The 19,343-nt window shown below is 38.5% G+C and overlaps 1 protein-coding gene across 7 annotated transcripts in view; it reads left to right on the top strand.

The window, feature by feature from the left end:
* garnl3 (GTPase activating Rap/RanGAP domain like 3) overlaps window positions 1-19,343 on the top strand; it is a 79,426-nt gene that overhangs the window by 44,096 nt on the left and 15,987 nt on the right. For 5 of the 7 annotated variants that reach the window (XM_075455161.1, XM_075455158.1, XM_075455157.1 and 2 more), the window contains exons 3-21: window positions 2,871-2,945; window positions 3,927-4,026; window positions 5,350-5,468; window positions 6,193-6,257; window positions 8,672-8,735; window positions 8,901-8,927; window positions 9,197-9,272; window positions 9,853-9,951; window positions 10,065-10,168; window positions 11,880-11,988; window positions 12,155-12,200; window positions 12,305-12,411; window positions 12,506-12,621; window positions 13,043-13,165; window positions 15,614-15,688; window positions 16,785-16,899; window positions 17,017-17,043; window positions 17,139-17,243; window positions 17,956-18,072. In XM_075455161.1, coding sequence (XP_075311276.1) covers window positions 2,871-2,945; window positions 3,927-4,026; window positions 5,350-5,468; window positions 6,193-6,257; window positions 8,672-8,735; window positions 8,901-8,927; window positions 9,197-9,272; window positions 9,853-9,951; window positions 10,065-10,168; window positions 11,880-11,988; window positions 12,155-12,200; window positions 12,305-12,411; window positions 12,506-12,621; window positions 13,043-13,165; window positions 15,614-15,688; window positions 16,785-16,899; window positions 17,017-17,043; window positions 17,139-17,243; window positions 17,956-18,072 — 1,669 coding nt within the window. The remainder of the gene's footprint in view (window positions 1-2,870; window positions 2,946-3,926; window positions 4,027-5,349; window positions 5,469-6,192; window positions 6,258-8,671; window positions 8,736-8,900; window positions 8,928-9,196; window positions 9,273-9,852; window positions 9,952-10,064; window positions 10,169-11,879; window positions 11,989-12,154; window positions 12,201-12,304; window positions 12,412-12,505; window positions 12,622-13,042; window positions 13,166-15,613; window positions 15,689-16,784; window positions 16,900-17,016; window positions 17,044-17,138; window positions 17,244-17,955; window positions 18,073-19,343) is intronic. The other 2 variants (XM_075455159.1, XM_075455163.1) reach the window with 1 other exon arrangement.

Here is a 19,343-nt window from a genome sequence, read left to right as displayed (position 1 = left end):
TAAATCTAACCTTAGGAGACCTAATGTTGGTTTAACTTCCTGTGCTTGCTGATTTTTATTTTTATTTTTAAAGGAGTTTCACTCCTTGGGGAGCTGGGGAGCACAATCAATGATGCGAGAGCAACTTGCTGTGGCGACCCCTGATAAAAGGGAGAGGCCGAAAGAAGAAGAAGAAGAAGAAGAAGAAGAAGAAGAAGGAAAATATCCTATAGATGTCCATGAACAAATTGACACATCGATACAAATTTATTGTTTCGGCTCTAACTAAAGTTAGAGCCGAAACAATAAATAGACTGCTGTTTAAAGGGGGGAAAAAACAGTAACAATGCTTTAAAATGTATTCTATGTTCATACGAATGGCAAACTTTAACGTGATATCAAGGATTTCCGCTTGCTGTATTTTACAATGTTATCAATAAAGTTGTAACAAAATTTGCATAAAGAAGGAATAAGTACTCTGTGATATTGGATATAGTGGTGATATTGCGTATAGTAGGCAAAATTCCTCTATGTGTAGTAATACAGTACATGTGTAGTATTTGGTTCAGTAAGTAAGTACTGTAAGTACTGTAAAAAAAGAAAGTAAAGATTGTTTTGAGTTGGCCATCTGTTACTTTGCAGAGTGAGGGAGAGTTAAGGAAAACCTACATCAGAAATTACTTCAGGCTTTTCATCTCTGTCTGACTTTAGATGCACAGCTACCTTACTCATAGTTTTCCGTATGATTCTTTCAGTCCCAACTTCAATCGCAATCATAACTTCAGGTCTTTTGCACTCATCCAGCTGCAAAAACTACATGTTGGTTTTATTTTAGTATGAATGATAAAATGAGAATGATTGTTATTAATGATGTTATTCAGGATGTAATGCGCTCCCCTTTTAGTCCCACACACCCACAGGAATGTTTTGATTGCACTTTAAGCCTCTTTCTCTCTGTAACAAGTACCTCTTATCATTCTTCCTGGTCATGGTCTGACACGATCTAATGAGCTGCTGAAGAGGGGCACACCACCCACTCCACTCTCCAAGCTGATGAACACTGCTTAGTTTTGCACAGTTACTCATCGTATTGTTCTATGTTTCAGTTTAGATTTTCTGCGCTTTGCAGCGTAAAAGCTGCCCTAGTTTTGAGTTTTATTCTACAGTCCATTTCAGGCCAAAGGGAAAGGGAGCAAAATCGAGCGCGAAAGTCAAAAGGGTCAAAGAGCAAGGGGAAACAGGCGGGAGAAGGAGGAGCAGCATGTGAAGAAAAGATCTGTTGCCTGGCAACACAGCATCAATCAGTGAGATCGTGTTGAGGGTTTAAAGGCAAATATGGACGTGAGGAAGAGTAGATCGGAGGGGGTTTTGTAGATGGACAAAAGGAAGATAGTAAAAATCAGTAAAAATAACTGACAAAACAATATGGCAACATTTTATTATTACTCTCTCAATCCTTTTTTTCTTCTTTTATAATCAGATCATCAACATGCACATGTCTAAAAAAAAACCAACAACAACAAAAACAGTCATAAAAGTAGCAGGCAAGTATAATAAAATCGTATCATTACTAAGACAATTGTACTTGAATCAAATTCAGGATACTTTAAAGAATGATTTGATCATTTGGGAAATAAGCAAAGTAGCTTGCTTGATGTGCATATGCAGCATGAAAATGACGAGATAAGCTGGCTCAGTCCAAAGGCAAACAAATCTGCTTACCAGCTGATTAACATGTTATGTTTGGTTTGTTCATCATTCTGTTTAAAACCAGGCACATCAAAGTGACAGGTTGTAGCTTTACAGAGATTGCAGGGACATATATTACGCCATGATTTGGTCATTTAAAGATGTACAAAAGACAGTCAAATTCTTATCATTTGTCTCAGAAAGATAACACGTTTGAACCACTTTTTTCTGATCAATATGTCCTAAAACTACTGGGTCATTGCTGAAGCATGCAATGCGAGTTAAAGCGTGTTCCAGTCTGTTAGTGGAAATGTTCAATTCTAGGGTTATTTTACCTGAGAAAATATTCTGTCCCTCCAAGTAGACAGATGGCATCATTGAGATCAGTGCTAATAGCGTGGCGGCCTGCCCTCAGTGATGTTTAGTCTTTAAAGTATTCCATCATATTGTTTTCTAAATAGTACTAAAAACAAAGTTCTGCTGAGTCCTGAAATGCACAAATTAACATTTTTACCCAGGGACTGCTTTGGATGCAAATGAAAGGAATCACTATCCTGACTGTTTGAGCCAAACTTTATGGCAATCATAATTTTTAGTTTAGTAGACCCTCTGAGCAACCACTGCAACTGCAAGAAAGGCTTAAATTAATGTTTGGACTGACTCACAGTAACAAGGTTACAAATGAGGCACGAAATCATCTAAATCTCACGAAACACTCAGTAAGAAAGTTAATAAGCTTTCAGCTCTTCTGAAAAGCCTTTTCTATACAGCATATGTATAGGATACATAGTGTTCTTGTCCTCTGCACTCTGTTGTTTCACTCAGTCTCCACACCACCATTACTTACTCCATTTCTCTCTTATACGGTGCCCTTTCTAGTGCTGTAGTGAGAGGTGAGTCAGCAAGAGACCGATAATTGGGGTGATAAGTTGAGGGTTTTTACAGCAAAGGAAGTTAGGACTCATTATGAGAGGTGAGTAATTATTGATGATTAAAGTGCTGGTAATCTGTTCAAGGGAAGGGGCAATTCTCATGTCTGCAGCAGGGCACATGCTGTGATCACATGGAGGTGATGTGTCTGCCATGGTTCCTCTTTTATCTATGAGTGTTGCCAGCTCTGATGTATTTATGAACAGCTTCTTATTGTCTCCCACAAGCTGTGGTTGATCAGATGTCTAATTTTACCCATGTCTCCCTGTCAGCTGATTTCCAGTGATGCAGATGGGGCCATTCAGAGGGCAGGACGCTTCAGGGTGGAAAATGGCTCATCAGATGAGGTACATCCAATCTAATTCCCTTTTGTGTACAAATGCCCCCCCACCTATCTACTATTTCTTTTTTTTTTGTAACAAGCAGTCAGAAGTTATTTAATGATCAGTTGCAGAGGGAAACTTTTTATTTTTTAACTCAAGATAGATTTAGAAGTAGGATGGTGACAGGCAGACAGCTACGAGTCAGCATAAATTGCCATTAAATGCTTTACAGTACTTTAAGGTGATTCTAAGACATTTAGGGTTATTTGCGTTCACTCTAAAAAAAAAAGTAGATGAGAGAGCTGATACCACTGTCATGTCTGTGGGATAAATATGAAATTACCAAGCACCTGCTGTGGATGCTTCAGTCTTTTTACGCTGACTATATTTTCTTGTTTAAATGAGGCATAGTTTACAAGTAAGCATACAAAAAATATGATACAAAATAACCACACTAAATGAAAAATATGCAAAAATATAATGTACAAAATATTTTGTAAGTATGCAAAAATGAAAAAGAGAAAAGAAAATCAGAGGTGCTCACAAAATACCTTCAGTTTATTGCACATTGAGTAATAATTTCACTTTGAGATAGATATTACACAAAACACTCTCAGACACTAACAATGTGACACGCAGCCAACAAATGTTAGCATTTCATTGTCTCTACAGTGCTGCAAACTGTGTTTTTTTTCTGCATTTGTTATTCATTTTTGCAGTGTCTTGTTATTATTTGGGACCACATGTTATTGTAAGAAAATGGTACTTAAAAACCTTTCGCCAATAGTTTCTATTGACTACCACATGCTAGCAGCATACAACTTTGATGGTAATAAACAGACTGTGTAGCTCTCGGCATCTGTTTCTGATATCCTGCCCTGTATTGTAATATGTGCTGGTGCATTGTGTAACTTTTTTTTCCACTGAGAAGACTGTTGTGGCTCAAACTGTGACCATCGTGATGGCGTTGTGGTATGTGTCTCTGTGTGTTCATGTGACAAACAGACTTCCGACTACACTCCGGGAATCTGGAGGAGAACGGATGTCCATCTGGAGAATCCAGAGTACCACACCAGATGGTTCTTTAAATACTTCTTGGGAAAAGGTCAGTGCTTCTCAGCTGTGCTCTTTTTAAAAAACATACCCTTACACACAGAGGTAATGTAAAATAGATACGGGGTCAGAGTGAGACAGGGACCGTGAGCTTGTTTTCAGAGACAGGTGAAATAAAACATCCTCTGAACATCTTCCCATGTCCACTGGATGATTCTTATCTCATATAGTCAGCCTTGTCTCCCTGCTGCACTGCTCTTCATTTAAGACCAAAACTTGTTGACATCTGGCTATATTCCAATTGGGTCCCCCAGGTACACTTAATCACATACACCACCCAGGGAGGAGGTCCATGGAGAACATACTGTACTGTCTTACTATAAACATAAAGCTTGCCTCCACAAGAAAACGCAGCTTAGACCTAAGTGTTGTCTGTACATCCTGTAGAATGCATGAAGCTAGCAGAAAAGAAGATTGTATAATACATATGAATTAGTCAGTTGTTGCTTCACCTTTCTGACCCTCATCATTTCAACATCCTCATTACCAACCTGTCTGTTCTCAGACTCACAGCGTAGGCGCCGATGCAAGTTGCACAAACAAAAGAGCACAGTCTGGGCTTCTTTACCGTGACTTAAGTCTGGAAGAATGCAATCAGCTGAAAGATTGAGATAAAGTGCAGAACCTTGGAAAAGGAAGAAAACGCTTTCACCTCTACCTAATAATGCTACGGAACGGGCAGTTTAAAATGAGCCATGCCTCTCGAATGTTGGCTCGACCTGTTTGGACCGCAGCTGAACCATCTGTGTCTCACAGCCTGAGCAGAGCTGACTGGAACGCACAACACATGATGCACTGGAGCCCACTTCCTGTGCGCTAAAGCACCTCCAATAACACAATAACTTCAATTTCTACATGATCTGATGCAGAAATAAAGAACAGTTCGTCCTTGTTTGCTTCCCTTTTTTTAGACATTAAATCATACAATTATTCCAGATAGTAGGCTGGTTACCTAAACTATTTAAAACCAGGCTAATGAATATAAAGAAAAAGAAAGCTTCAGTCAAGAACAAAAAAAGAGGCAGAAGAGAACCTGTATCCAACTGTATTTAGAGGTCTGCTTGTTTCTGAATATGTTACCCTGTCAACTGTGTGGAATCTAGGGGACATGAATGAAGGGACAATGAATAATGAAAGAAAGGGTATGAAGGAGAACAAAAATTGTAAAGAAAGACAGGGAAGTTAGCACAGACATGAAAGGGAGTCCTGGGTAAAAATAAATGTTAATAGTAATGTTTTGATTCTGGCACTCCACACGTTAAATAACTTGTGTGCATGTTTTATATTTTCTGTACATTGTCTCTGTTGCCCTTAGTCCACCAGAACTATGTGGGTACGGATGCAGAGAAGAACCCTTTCTACCTGTCAGTCGTCCTCTCAGACCAGAACAACCAGCGGGTCCCTCAGTACAGAGCCATTCTCTGGAGGAAGACGGTGAGTTCACCTTCTGTGTATCTCACAAGTGTGGTGGATGATGTGTGTAGATAACTAAGCCGAACAAGAGTTTTAAAATATTCCATAAAGAATTAAAGATCAGTTTTCATTTCTGTCAAATCTTAATCCCAAAGGTAAGACACAATTAATTAAAGGAAGATTGCTGAAACTTTTATCATACTAGAGGAAAAATGTATCCTGGAAATTATAAATTTTTTGAACGCACAGTTGGAGGAGGTGTTTTTATTTAAATGTGAAAAAGAAGAAAATGCTTTCCTGAGGGACCAGACTACTCCATTTTTGAGTCACGGTGCACATAGATGTGTGCGGGATGCCTGCTCATTAATGTGTGTTTGCTGTTTACTGATTCAGTTACATTACCAAGATAGCTCGGATCTAATTTTGGCCTCCAACATCGTCTGGAACCTGATTAGGGCGGTGCACCTTCGCTGCCTGATCACATTCATTTGTCGTGTTTCTGGTTTTTGTTGTTGTACAACAGAGCTACTTTGTATTCACTCAAACTCTAAATAAAGAAAAGATGCAATAAGAATTGGTTTTTGTTTAGCATTGCATGATCGTCCATTTGCATTGGAAATTAATTATACGCAGCATAAAAGGTTTTTTCTTTTTTTTCTTTAAACAAGTTCTCGATTAAATGGTGCATGACACTCTGCTATGAGTTTTTAATCCCAGAACTGTGTTGTTGTCTTTTTTGCCTCAGGGCACTTTGAAGATCAGCCTCCCCTACAGCCCGACCAAAACACTATCAGTCAAGTCCATCCTCAGGTGAGAAGTGCATCCTGAAGCTTTGAGCAGACAGTTCTTATTTTTTACCATACATGAATGAGAGTAAATGATGTTGCTAACGTACAGTGTTTCAAGATGTGACTCAAACCCAGACATAGGCACATGTGGTGATGGTAGCAACATACTCAAATGTTTACTGCCATGTGCTGTAGATGCAGTCACACAATAATTGCAGCCAAGGATGTTTATACAGTATATTCAGTATATATGTATATATGTATATATTGGAAACTATGCATACATTAGCAGAACAGTGAAAATTTTATTTGTACAATACATATCACAGTTTTTTTTACCTGCTTAAAGTTCTTGCAAATGCATGAAAGAAATCCAGTGCTATCTTGTTTATAGTTAGAATCATGAAAAAGTATGTTCACTTTGACTTTTGGATGATTAAGCATCTCCCATGAACAGATTTAAGCTTCAGTGCAGCCTTTATCTCAAAGAAGAAGTCGTGATGACCTAAGTCAATTGACTTTGTTGGTCAAGTCAGACATCCCAAGTCTCCCGGAAGTTCCGGGAGTCTCCCTGATATTGATAGCGGATGCCCGCGAGTCGGATAAAATATCCCGGATTTTAGACTATGCGAGGGAGTGTTTGTTTTTTTTTTTTTCAATGCGAGTGAGAGCGTGCAGGCGACACAATAACTCGTGCACCATGCGCGTTTCGACTGCGCGGGCACGAGAGAGAGAGGGGTGTGGGGAGGGGTTGCTTGTGAAACCTGTGCGTATTTGTCCAAAGCGATGCTCTGTTCAACAAACGTTCAAGTCGACTGCTTGTCAGAAGGAGCGCTGATTGGTTTAGTCAGCAAAATAAGCCAATAACGTTCGGTGTGGGAGGGCTTCCATTTACTCTCTGACAGTCACCTAAGTTACCACTCAAAACTGTGCATCCTGCCAAATGGCAGAGGGTGAATCCTCGAGTAAAAAACGAAAATATAAGACTCATTTTACAGCAGAATATACTAAAGTATATCCATGTCTAGTGAAGGTGAAGAATGATGACACCGTGACGAGGTGCACTGTATGCAGCAGTGACTTCAGTATTGCCCACAGCTGACTTAATGACTGTAAAAACATGTGGAGGTAGGCTGAACGCGCCATCATCTGCATTTTATTTCTGTAGGTTAAATGCTGTTATAAAATAAAGCAAAACGTATCAAAGACTTATTTAAAGTATCAATACACATTTAGTTACTAAATTGTGTAGGCCTATATCTAAATAGCCAGCTACAGTATCTAACTATCTATATCCAGCCTGTCTAAGCCTTTTAAAAAATCCCCAATTTAATATGTTGCTAAATAGGCAAAATAAATAAAGCGCAAATTAATTAAAGAAAATATGTAGAAATGATAGGCCTAATTATTATATTATATTAATTACCGTTAGTGAATAAACAGTTGGTGAAAAGTTGCTGGCCTTAAGTGTGTCTGTATGGGGCGGGGGTTCGATAAGCATCTCCCTGAAATGAGTTTTTGGAACTTGGGATGTCTGTCAAGTTAAGGCTTCAAGTAAGAGTTTATCAGTTCGTCTGCAGATGATTGTTTCTGTTTGGTTGTTTCATCAGTTTTGCCAGTTGTGAAAACATACTTCAACTAAAACTACTCACATGTTTGACCAACAAGCAACAAATGTTCACATTTGGGAAGCTTAGACAAGATTTTTTTTTTGTTTCTTTGAGCTTAAAAGTCTACGAATTAAATCAACAGTTATTCTTTTACCTATCATCTACAGTGGCAATTTATAGTTTCAAATGCTCTACAGTCCACATAAATATCACCTTAACCATCATTAGATGTTTACACAAGTCCAAAGAGTAGATTAAGAGAATATAATTAAAATAATTTTTTTCTGATTTTATTGAGAAAAGTGATACAACATTACATATCTGTGAGTGGCAAAAGTATGTGAACCTGTGGGTTTTACCATGAATGTATTCAAAAATTGATTTTGCTTTTATCTAAGAAAAAAAATTTAAAAATCACATAAAACATTGTCAAACTGGTTGGAATCTTCCCAAGTTGACAATGGCTGTGTACTTTTAAATTGCATTTTAAGTTAAAATGTCACATAAATTGTCCAGTCATTTATACCAGTGATTTATACCTTCGACATTATGTTTCCAGTGCCAGATGTCATGAGAGACTGGTAACAGGATTAAAGAAGATGCATGACACAAGAAATTGGAGATTATAAATTCCTCAGGCTGAGGAGCATCACTGCTCAAACTCTGAATGAGTACAAATTGTATGAGCCGTATGAGAAATCTCCTGTATCAAGTCTCATTTTTCTGTAATCTACTTCAGGCCATTTGTCTTCCATCAGTCCTAAACGCCCTTTTCTCTTTTTTTCCTCTGCTTCTTCCATTACTCGTTTTCGTGCTCCTCTTACAGTGCAATGAACATGGACAGGTTTGAGAAAGGCCCCAGGGAGATCCTCAACCCGGAGATTCAGAAGGTGAGAGGGACACTAGAGCAGCGCCACTCTCTTATTGAAATATAGCAGCGGCCCATTTTCTGCCAAGCCTGATCAGCAGCACATTTATATTGTCCTCAGGCTGTGTCATCTCTAACTGGAGTGCTGGTCAGTGTGAATGATAGTTTATTTGCCCTCTTTCCCCAGGATCTGCTGGTGTTGGAGGAACAGGAGGTATGAAAGGATGAAGTGCCATTTGGAATGTTTGTTAGTTGTTATTAGTCAGTTTTGTTCTAAATTACCATTTTTATGTTTTATTATTTTAATTTCCATTCTTCTGTGTATTTTTGTTTCTTGTCAAATTGTACTACATTATAAATGCACTTTTAAATCATTAATTCATGTATCTTTTGTGTCATATTGTTTTTCTATATCTATTTCTGTACAAAAAATATATTTGCTATGCACTGCTTCCTCATTTTAACCCAATTATGATTTTATAGGGTTCTGTCAACTTTAAATTTGGTGTACTGTATGCCAAAGACGGACAGCTCACAGATGACGAGATGTTTAGCAATGGTAAAGCCCTTTCCGCTTACTTTTGTCTCTTTTTGTTTTCCTGCAGCTTTTAAAGGACTCTGCCCTTTGAGAAATAAATTATTTGCACAGATATTAAACATTTAATCTTTAATTTGTTTATTACACCCAGCAAGCAAAGTCAACAAACAAACCCACTGATGTTACTTACACCTCGTTTCCCACCAAATTAGCATATGTTTCTGTTGGTGGTATCTTGTGAACCTGCCCCCATTTACACCAGTTCTGGATAGAAAACTGAACGGTTCCACAAATCATAGCAGAACCTGTTCAGTGTTGGTGGGAAATGGCATATGTGAGCTTTCAGGTGAATCTTATTTGTAGTAGACTGAGCTAGGCTAGTTGCTTCCACCATTTCTAATCTCTTTGCTAAGCTATGCCAGGCTAAGCGAAACTAAGCTAAGATAATCAGCTTCAGCTATGTTTAACAATCATAGGATGTTAATATTTTCATCTAACTCTCGACAACAAAGACTTTTTCTCTTCAAAATCTGGAACAATTTCTTCAATGAGACAGTATGTTTTATACTCCAGATAACTGAAAATTCTGTGTTTGTTGCAGAGATGGGGAGCGAGAACTTTGAGAAGTTTCTCGGTCTGCTGGGTGACATCATTACATTGCAGGGATGGGCAGGTTATCGTGGAGGGCTGGACACCAAGAGTAACAATGCACAGATCCACTCAGTCGCATCAAATCACCATGACTTTAGGGTGAAGATCAGTTATGCTGATATTTCCTCATCAAGTTGTTCTGTTTCTCTTTTGTGTCTGCAGATGACACTACAGGAATGAAATCCATCTACACAGTGTATCAAGGCCATGAGCTCATGTTCCACGTCTCCACAATGTTACCCTATTCTAAAGAGAACAAACAGCAGGTGTGTGTTTGTGCATTTTTGTGTCTTACGAACATATCAAAGACTAAACATACTGGGTTATGGCCCCTGACGTTACCTGTTCCGCCTCAGTGTAGATGATATTAATGGCTTTTAGTTTTCAAAGGTTTTCATTGTAATGATTTATGATGACCTTCTTTGTTTCTTTTCACCTTCTTTTTCTGCACTTTTAACAAGCTTAGCTTCTCTCTATGTTTGGAGTAAAAGTGTGTTCTTAGTGAAGATGAGAAGCTTCAGATGTATATTTGAGAGATTCTTATCTCTGTCATTTAGCAAAGAAAAGATACCTCTTAAACAGTGCACTGAGAGCAAGCCAAGACGATAGCGGCCACTAAACACAATCACTTTAGGAAAGAAAGGGAGAAGAAAAAGAACATTATGGCTCTTTTCTGTAATGCCAGTATTAGTGAGCATGATGTGAAGGCGTTGGTGCTTCGCCGTTTTGACAGATAATTGGATTTCCTCTAAAGAACAGACACTCTGGAGGTCAATAATCAGGCACAGTCTGTGTTTGTGCAGCATTTGGCTGCTGGGGTGATGCATGATTCTCCTCCACCTGAGTGACGAGAGCTGCAGTGACACTGAATGTGGCACACGAGTCTTTCGCCTGTCTTATTGCACGATGTGCATGAACAGCATTCAGATTAATCCTTTATGGAGTGTTGTGCTAGAGAAATCATGATGTACTGATAAACAGTTACTAAAAAATCTTTTTGGACCATGATGACATGGGTCATTTTAAACAATGAAATAGCATTTGGACAAACCAAGCATTTCTGTTTTGACTGTGGCTCTAGGGAAAAAAAAGCTTAATGTCCAAAATAGAAGAGGTCATTTTCTGCGAATGTGTTCATTAAATCACCACAGCAAAATTTAGTCAGTTGAAAGAAAATTAATACGCAAATATTCAGATAATCGATTCAACAGTGGTGTGATATTTTTAAGTTAACTTTTTTTCTACGTTTACTATAGTTTTAGGTATAATTTTGGTGAGCTTGAGTTTGGCCACCATTTGCCTCATACATGTTATTTTTGGGTCTTTTCACAACTGTTTTATTTATTTTATTTTATATTTCTTGCGGAAATTTTCCAGAAATTTTGCATATCTTGATGACTATTTTGTGTGTAATTTTTTTGTTATCATAATGTATATAATAATGTTTTGGGTTTTTTTAAGTTCTGTTTGGTAATTTTATAGTAGGCATGGTATGTTTCTTTAAGATATTTTGTGTCACTGTAAGATTATTTTGTGTTTCATTTTAGTCTTTTAACATGCAAATGTTGTCATTTTTTTCAGTTGGAGGTCATTTGACATCTAATCTCTCTGTGTTGTGTCTGTAGAGGCCCATGTGTTTTAGAACAGATGCATGCATGTGATCTGAAAACAATTTAAAGAAGGCTGTTCTTTAGATTAAGTGTGACATTCACTTTATTAGGGTATTATTATCTTCAATTGCCATTGTCAGCAAGTGTATAAATACACTTTGCAATCCTAGAAATAATCCTATAACTTCAGAACTCAGTTGCAAATCTTCACATTTTAAGTTTTTTTTCTGTATCAAAATAATCAAGTCTTTGTACATTCAGTTGTGCATTTTCACCAAGTGGCCTAAAAAGTCATTTGTTTCACAGATTAATGAAAACTTTGTTGTTGTTTTTTTCTTGCGTCTCTGTGGTGTGTCCCCTGCGGCAGGTGGAGAGAAAAAGGCACATTGGAAATGACATTGTTACCATCGTATTCCAGGAAGGAGATGATGCGTCGTCATCTTTCAAACCATCTATGATTCGATCGCACTTCACCCGTATCCTTAACGTGGACAATGACTGTCACAGAAATCAGTCGGTAGCCAGCGACACAAACCATGTTCACTGGAGCTTCTGCCAGTGAATGGTCGGAATAATGAAATTGTATGTGCTGACATATTGAGTCTCCTGTATAATTAGGGTTTCCTATACTTTCACTTCCAGATATTTTTGCTTTAGTTAGGTATAATAGCCAGAATGACAGTTACAGGTAAGTTTTGAGTTTCAATACTTGAGAAAATTTGAATTTACTTAATCCACCCCTCATTAGTTGCAGGTGGAAGAAAGATGTTACATATCTGCTCTCTGCCACAGGTTGAAGATTTTCTCAGAGGAGAGTGTTCCACTGTTTGGACCCCCTCTCCCATCTCCGCCTGTTTTTACTGATCACCAAGAATTCAGGGACTTTTTACTAGTCAAATGTAAGAAAACATTCAATAAAAAATCACCAGATTTTTCTGAGAAGTTTGCATCATGCGTGTTTTTCTTACTCTGATCTTGATTCATGTCCTTCAGTAATCAATGGAGAGAAAGCCACACTGGAGACGCCAACCTTTGCCCAGAAGCGTCAGCGGACTCTTGACATGTTGATCCGCTCGCTCTACCAGGACCTCATGCCTGACCTGCATAAGGTACCACAACATTTCTGACCTCCACTGCTGTACAGAGACATGGATGGGTGTGATTTCTGCCAGTCCTAGTGGTCCCCTCTTGACTCTTTCCTGTCACTCTGGACACGAGCAGCACCTGTAGCCGTTCTGCTGTATTTCACTGCAGCTCTCAGTCTGCCTCTGCATAGTGCACCACACCAACAGGATACCACTGCAATGCTGACTTTCTCAGCAGGGCTCCAATTTCTCACATCACTTGTTCTCATTGCTCTCGTTTTCTCCCACTTCCTTCTTTTCTGGTTGCTAACACAACTAAGTTCAAGCTATGTTTCACTGCTGCTCCTCTCATCCCCTGCCAGGGTCAGTCTCTAAGACCCCTTTTTTGCTTTCTCTTTCCCTGTGTGTGTGTGTGTGTGTCACATTTTGTGTGTTCCACGTTTAGGTTCCTTTTTCTCCTCAGAACATGTTAAACCGACGGTCCTTCAGCGACGTGCTGCCTGAGTCTCCAAAGTCTGCACGCAAGAAAGAGGAGGCACGGCAGGCCGAATTTGTCAGGATAGGACAGGTAAACACACCCACAAACACATAAACACCGTCGACAAGAAGGACAGCCAGAAACGCTCATTTGCACACGCATGCATCACATTGAAGAGACACAAAGGTGTCAACACAAACATATTAGATCCTCTTGCACACACACATAAACACAGATTTTTTTTTCTATCTCTGGGTGTAATATCAGCACCTGAAACTCTCTATTAACAATTCATCATTAATTCCTTCTATAACTGGATATCAGGGGGGCTTATAGGGGCTTTCTTCACACTCGTCTAGTGGGATGACGTCATCGACGCGCGCCGCTGCAGCAAGGCGTATTTATTCCGTGCTCTGTGACGGTTGGCTAACGCGTCGATGATGATCCCACGCGTGTGTAGAAAAGCCCTTGATAGCCTACAATAACAACAACACGGCAGCTCTGAACTAACAGTGCAATAGTACGCATTCATTCATTCATTTGTCTTAAAGTATTGGTAAAATAAAGCCAGATAATGCCTTATTTAGAGGCTGTATTGTCAATGCCCTGTTCACTCCCGTTATATGGATATACGCTGATCTTGTGAAATCTAAATATCGTCCGAAGGACGCCGACTTTCACCAAACTGTTATCGGTGAGTAGGTGAACGTATTTTATGCCAGAAATAAGGTCCAGGATTAAAAAAAACAAACTTCCCCTTTAAGTTCTGTGCTGCAATCAGTGGTTAAATTTGGGGAGAGACAAAAACCACACTCAGTTCCTGTTATTGCTTAGGATCAGTATATTTTTCTATGATTCATGAACTTATCCATAAAACAACATTGCAGTTCTCGGCTGCAGAGCAATTTTAGGTTCTGTAAATTGTTGCTCATTTACAAAAAAATCCTGTAAGTTTCCCAGTAAATTACCAGTATATTTCTAGGTAAGGCCTGCTCACTATTCAGTATTGCGCATTAGGGAAATGTAGACAATATTGAGTATCTGCCTCCTCTGTTTTAGCTTTTAACATTTATGAGTTTGTTAGATGAATAAAATGGATGATAAACTTATGTCTACATTAATTTTGAAAGCTATTTGACAGACAGCTGCTATTCAGATAATTTTTTTTTTTATGAAGGCTGGGATATGGATATGGGATTTTCTGACCTGCTGTGACACCTGATTACTCATTGTGTCTTTGAATAAAGGCTTCCAGTTTACAGGACAATGAATCATACACTTTCCTCACAAGCCAAAACGAAAATGTGATCACGTCTGTGCATGTGAAGGCTTAAATATCAAGGACACATTTTCTCACTGGTATTACATTTTGAATGAAAAATAGATCCAAAATGAAAATTGTATGTGTTCAAAAGTTCATTTTGAGATCCACATTGTCGTCATCTTTCACTGGGCACCTGTTGCTTTGCAATCCGATAGCTTTTGAAATTCAAGCAGGTCTCTCTTCCAGCTTCATTATCAGACTAATTGAACTCGAACAGGCTAGAGTAGAGCCTGTGAGAAAAGCTGCCATGTCCAATCTTTTAGTCTATGTTGTGAGTTTCTATTAGAACGACGATTGTTCAGTGCCAAACACTATGAAACAGAGAAGTAGAGTAAATTAGTCCAACTTGTACATTTTAAAATTGACTGTTAGAAAAACTCTTTATGCCTCTTGTTTCTTTTGTGTTATCTTCATTTTTTAACCACTGCTTTGTGTAGCTGTTACAGTCTTCTACCTCGTTCCTTTCGCTCTCTGCTCATAAACACAAAGCCGAGGTGTCGACATGTTGGGCTGTAAAACTAAGACAAGCTCAGTCATTGATAATCCAGTTTGTCCTTAACTAAAATGGCTCTTTTCATGTTCACTCATTGTGATACACACAAAACACAATGATTTTATGTTCTCCCAGATGTCTTATGGGTCTGAAAATGTTTTTATGGGTGTTTTCTTAATGATGGCACACTACGCTGCACTGCTAAGCCTTTGCACAGTTGGTTTGTATTGATTTTATTATCTCCAGATTGCCTGTTTATGCATATATGTAAAAGGTAATGGCTGCCTGTGAAGCTTGGACTGGTAATATTCAGCATGATCGGATGGTTGCTACTTGAACATTCGAACAATTGGTTTTCTGTTTCCCTAAAGGTTCAAATGATTGGCTGAAGCCAGTCTGGCTGTCATCAGTTCATCACAGTTTTCAGCAACTAGAAATGTCTGAAAAAAAGTCTGTTTTCCTTTTTGAAATTTCTAAAAAAAAAAATCAAAAAGCATTTAAAATAGCTTCGTAAGTCAATGTTCATAAATGATATTGCTAGTATGGGATGTCATACAGCTTCATGTCAAAAGAGGCGAACTATCCCTTTAAGAAAATGATTAGAGACTGTCTAAAACCTGAACCAACTAAAGCAATAAAATTATGCCCACATTATGCCTTTTCCTCTACTATGAATGAACCTGTATGTGTGTTTGTTTTTGGGTTGGTTTTTGCTCTCCAGGCTTTGAAGCTGAAGACCATCGTGAGAGGAGATGCGCCAACAAGCCTTGTTACCACAGGCTTGTGCAGAAAAGAGGTAGCAGCACAGCTTTGAGACACCACACTGAACAAACCTCCCTATGTTAACCCAATATATATGTTGTTTTTTTTAAAAAGGTCAATATAATTAAGAAGATGCTTATTGATATTGTTTTTTTTATGAGTTGTTTTTTATGTTAATATTTGTGAGTTTAGGAATCTATATGAATTACAACAGAAGTAAGCAAATAATTGTACTTGTCAAGTACTTGAACTAACTTGATCTTTTTAGTGATTTTTGGTGAACAAACTACATATGTCATCTTTTTTTTTTTTAAACTAAACCAAACTAAACCAAAACGTAGACGCAGTGAGTGAGGAACTAAGCACAGCCTTTTTGCCTCCATAGGAATTAAGAGGAGAAGTAGCAGCCAGGGGCTACTAATCAAATGCAATTGATTTATTGATCATCAGTAAGTGTGAGCACCTCTATAAAAGCAGAAGCTGGCAGCTTTGCTGGTTTGACGTCCATCATTCTACAGGGAGAAAGATTGTTTACAAGTGGAAAACATTCAAGACAGCTGTCAATCTTCCCAGGAGTGGACGTCCCAGCAAGTTAGGGAAATATCATGGTGTTCAAATCATGCGATGCTCAGAGAAACAGCAAAAACCCAAGAGCTGCATCTCAGACTCTACAGGCCTCAGATAGCATGTTAAGTGTTCATAACAGTACTATTAGAAAAAAACTGAACAAGTATGGCTTGTTTGGAAGTGATTGCAAAGTTGCATCAGAACATTGTAGAGAAAATTACTACTTCAAGTTATTGCTGTTAAAGGGGGTTCTACAAGGTATCTCGGAGTGTTCTTAGCTTTTCACACACTGCCTCTGCATTTTGGCCTAGTTTTTGTTGAATAAATAATGACTCAGGTTAATATTTCACATGTTGTCTTTCACCTGAGGCTGTAATTAGCTAATTTCAAGACCTGGTAATTACTTTTTTCATGACTATCTATGCAGTGAGGTGAAGCTAGCAGATATATGGGCCTCTTCAATATGATTTCATTGTAATGTTTGGGTTTTTGTTCTGTCGAAGCAATAAGACGTTAATTATTCTGTACGTCCCTGTGTTTATTCTTCTATCTGCATGCTGCAGCCATGGGAGTCCCAGTCATTCTGCAGCACATTTCCCTATGAGATCGTGTGCGCTGACTCCTGGGGTCAGTCTCTGCTGGTTGCCACTGATGCAGCGGGGGTCATGCTGCTGGATGGTGAGATAATTCTTGTCAATATCTCAAGCGCCCTCTAAAATTATCCACAAAATACTCAACACAATGTCAAGGCCAGGAGCTGCCATGATGATAATAAAGACGTTGTCCATGTTTCAGGCCCTGATCCAGCATTGTCCAGCGGTGGTGAGTGACACTCCGTCAATTTTTGCTCGGTTATGATATTATTTTCAGATAGATTTTACTCCTCATTTAATGATGTGATTTGTATTGTACTCCAGAGCCACAGACTCTTCCCCCAGTGCCAGTGTTTGACAAAACAATGGCAGTGAAGCAGATGCACGTTCTTGAGCCTCAGGACCTGGTGATCACCAGAGCTGACAAAGGTAGGCTTGGACCAAGAGGATGATGCTGCATAATACTTCCTCTCGGCACATCACTGTCTACTACTGTACCATCCTTTGTCATCCTCACATTGATCAGAACGGTATTTACACCTCAGCATCTCTTTCATTATCCTCACTTAATTAATCTCTCTCATCTCTCTGCGTTGTTGAATACACATTTATCCTCTTCACCTCTTCTGGTCCAGAGAACTCATTGATCTCTTACTGTGATCTAAAGAAGCTGACCTTTAGAGACAAATCCCTGAAGGGGAGATCAGACCTAACATTAAAAAATGGAATATAAATGAATAACTAATCACACACACACACACACACACACACACACACACACACAAATATTATAAAGAAGTCCCCTTGGATTAACAAACACCAGTAGGATTTGTCTCATGTTTGCTTCAACTGGAACAGCACATAATTAATTACCCTGCAGATGATTAGCTAACCCTAATATTGACAAACAGGGTCGACTTGGGTTTTATAGTGATTATGTGATGGCAGCGCCAACATTTGTCACGACTGTGTGTGGGCTTTGATAAAGCTTCTGAGAGAACAGGGACCTTAAGAAGCCTTCTAGTAATCCTCCCACAGTACGACAGCATTGTCTGGTTGTGGGAGGATGCTTAAAACGGAGCCGGCAAATTAGGAGTAACCTTCATGCTTAACACAGAAGCCACTTCTGTTTTGTTTCCAGGGAAGGATGCGCGGCTCTATGTGTTCAGACTCAGCACGATCAAGAGAGGCCTGGAGGAAAGACAGCTTGTCAGAAGCAAGTGTGATTGCCGGGAGAATAAACTGGAGAAGACTAAAGGTACAGCGCATGTAGAGTATACACACTGTTGAACATACTGCAAACTAATCCCTACAAAATGCAAGCAAAATATCCCATGAATACTCATGAAAATCAAACTTCTATATAAAAATAATAAGGTATTCATGTGCACAATGAGACACATATGCTTGCCCTGCTCATAATAGTAATTCAAGTTTGAGTGGGGTGGACCTTTGCTAAGTAAAAATTAGTTAAAGCAAATAATCTGACTGTCAACTGTCAGCATGTTAAATGAATAAAGTGATTATTTTATCAACTTACTGTTTATAAAATCCCCCTTTTCTTGCTGTCATTTGACTGCAGCTCATTAGTGAAAGACTATCTGTGTAATTTTATTATCATTATTATTATTATTATTATTTCTTTATTTACACTGTAAATAAATAGGAATAATCTGTTAAAAGACCTTGCCTATTTAGGTTGATATCTGATTCCGTATTATAATCAAAAAAAAAAAATCAAATTTATTTGTATAGCACATTTCATGTACAAACAGTTCAAAGTGCTTTACATAAAATAAAAGCATTGCAGCAGGGAGTGCAAGAAGCATTAAAAATACATAAAATAATATAAAGAGAAACAAATAAAATCATTTAAATGAATTTAAAATCAGGCAACAGTCTAGATAAGTTAAAAGATATTTCATGCATAGACACATGAGAAAAGAAATGTTTTTAACCTGGATTTAAAAATGTCTACATTTGGTGAAAGTTTAATCTCCACTGGCAGTTTGTTCCACTTATTTGCAGCATAACAGCTAAATGCTGCTTCTCCATGTTTAGTCTGGACTCTGGACTGGACCAGCTGGCCTGAGTCCTTGGATCTAAAAGCTCTGCTGGGTTTATATTCTCTGAACATATCACAGATGTATTTTGGGCCTAAACCATTCTGGGATTTGTAAACCATCAGCAGGCTTTTAAAATCTATTCTGTGACTGACTGGAAGCCAGTGTAAAGATTTTAAAACTGGTGTGATGTGTTCAGATCTCTTAGTCCGGGTTAAAACTCTAGCAGCAGCGTTCTGGATGAGCTGCAGATGTTTAATGCTCTTTTTGGTCAGATAAACTTCTCAGATAAAATCAGATAAACTTCTAAATACCAGGAAGAGTAGCAGACTGAAAAGCAATATGTTAATGCATCTTCTAGTGTTTTACCTCCTTACCTTTTGAGAACTGGCCTGTATTTTGAAGGATAAGAACCAAATGTGATCTGATGCATTACATTCATTTGACCTTTTTGGTGTTTGGCTAA

Source organism: Odontesthes bonariensis, chromosome 22, assembly GCF_027942865.1.
Source record: "Odontesthes bonariensis isolate fOdoBon6 chromosome 22, fOdoBon6.hap1, whole genome shotgun sequence".
In the NCBI taxonomy this organism is placed as follows: Eukaryota; Metazoa; Chordata; class Actinopteri; order Atheriniformes; family Atherinopsidae; genus Odontesthes; species Odontesthes bonariensis.
Note: the sequence above shows the minus strand (reverse complement) of the source record. Positions and strands in the feature narration are given on the sequence as shown.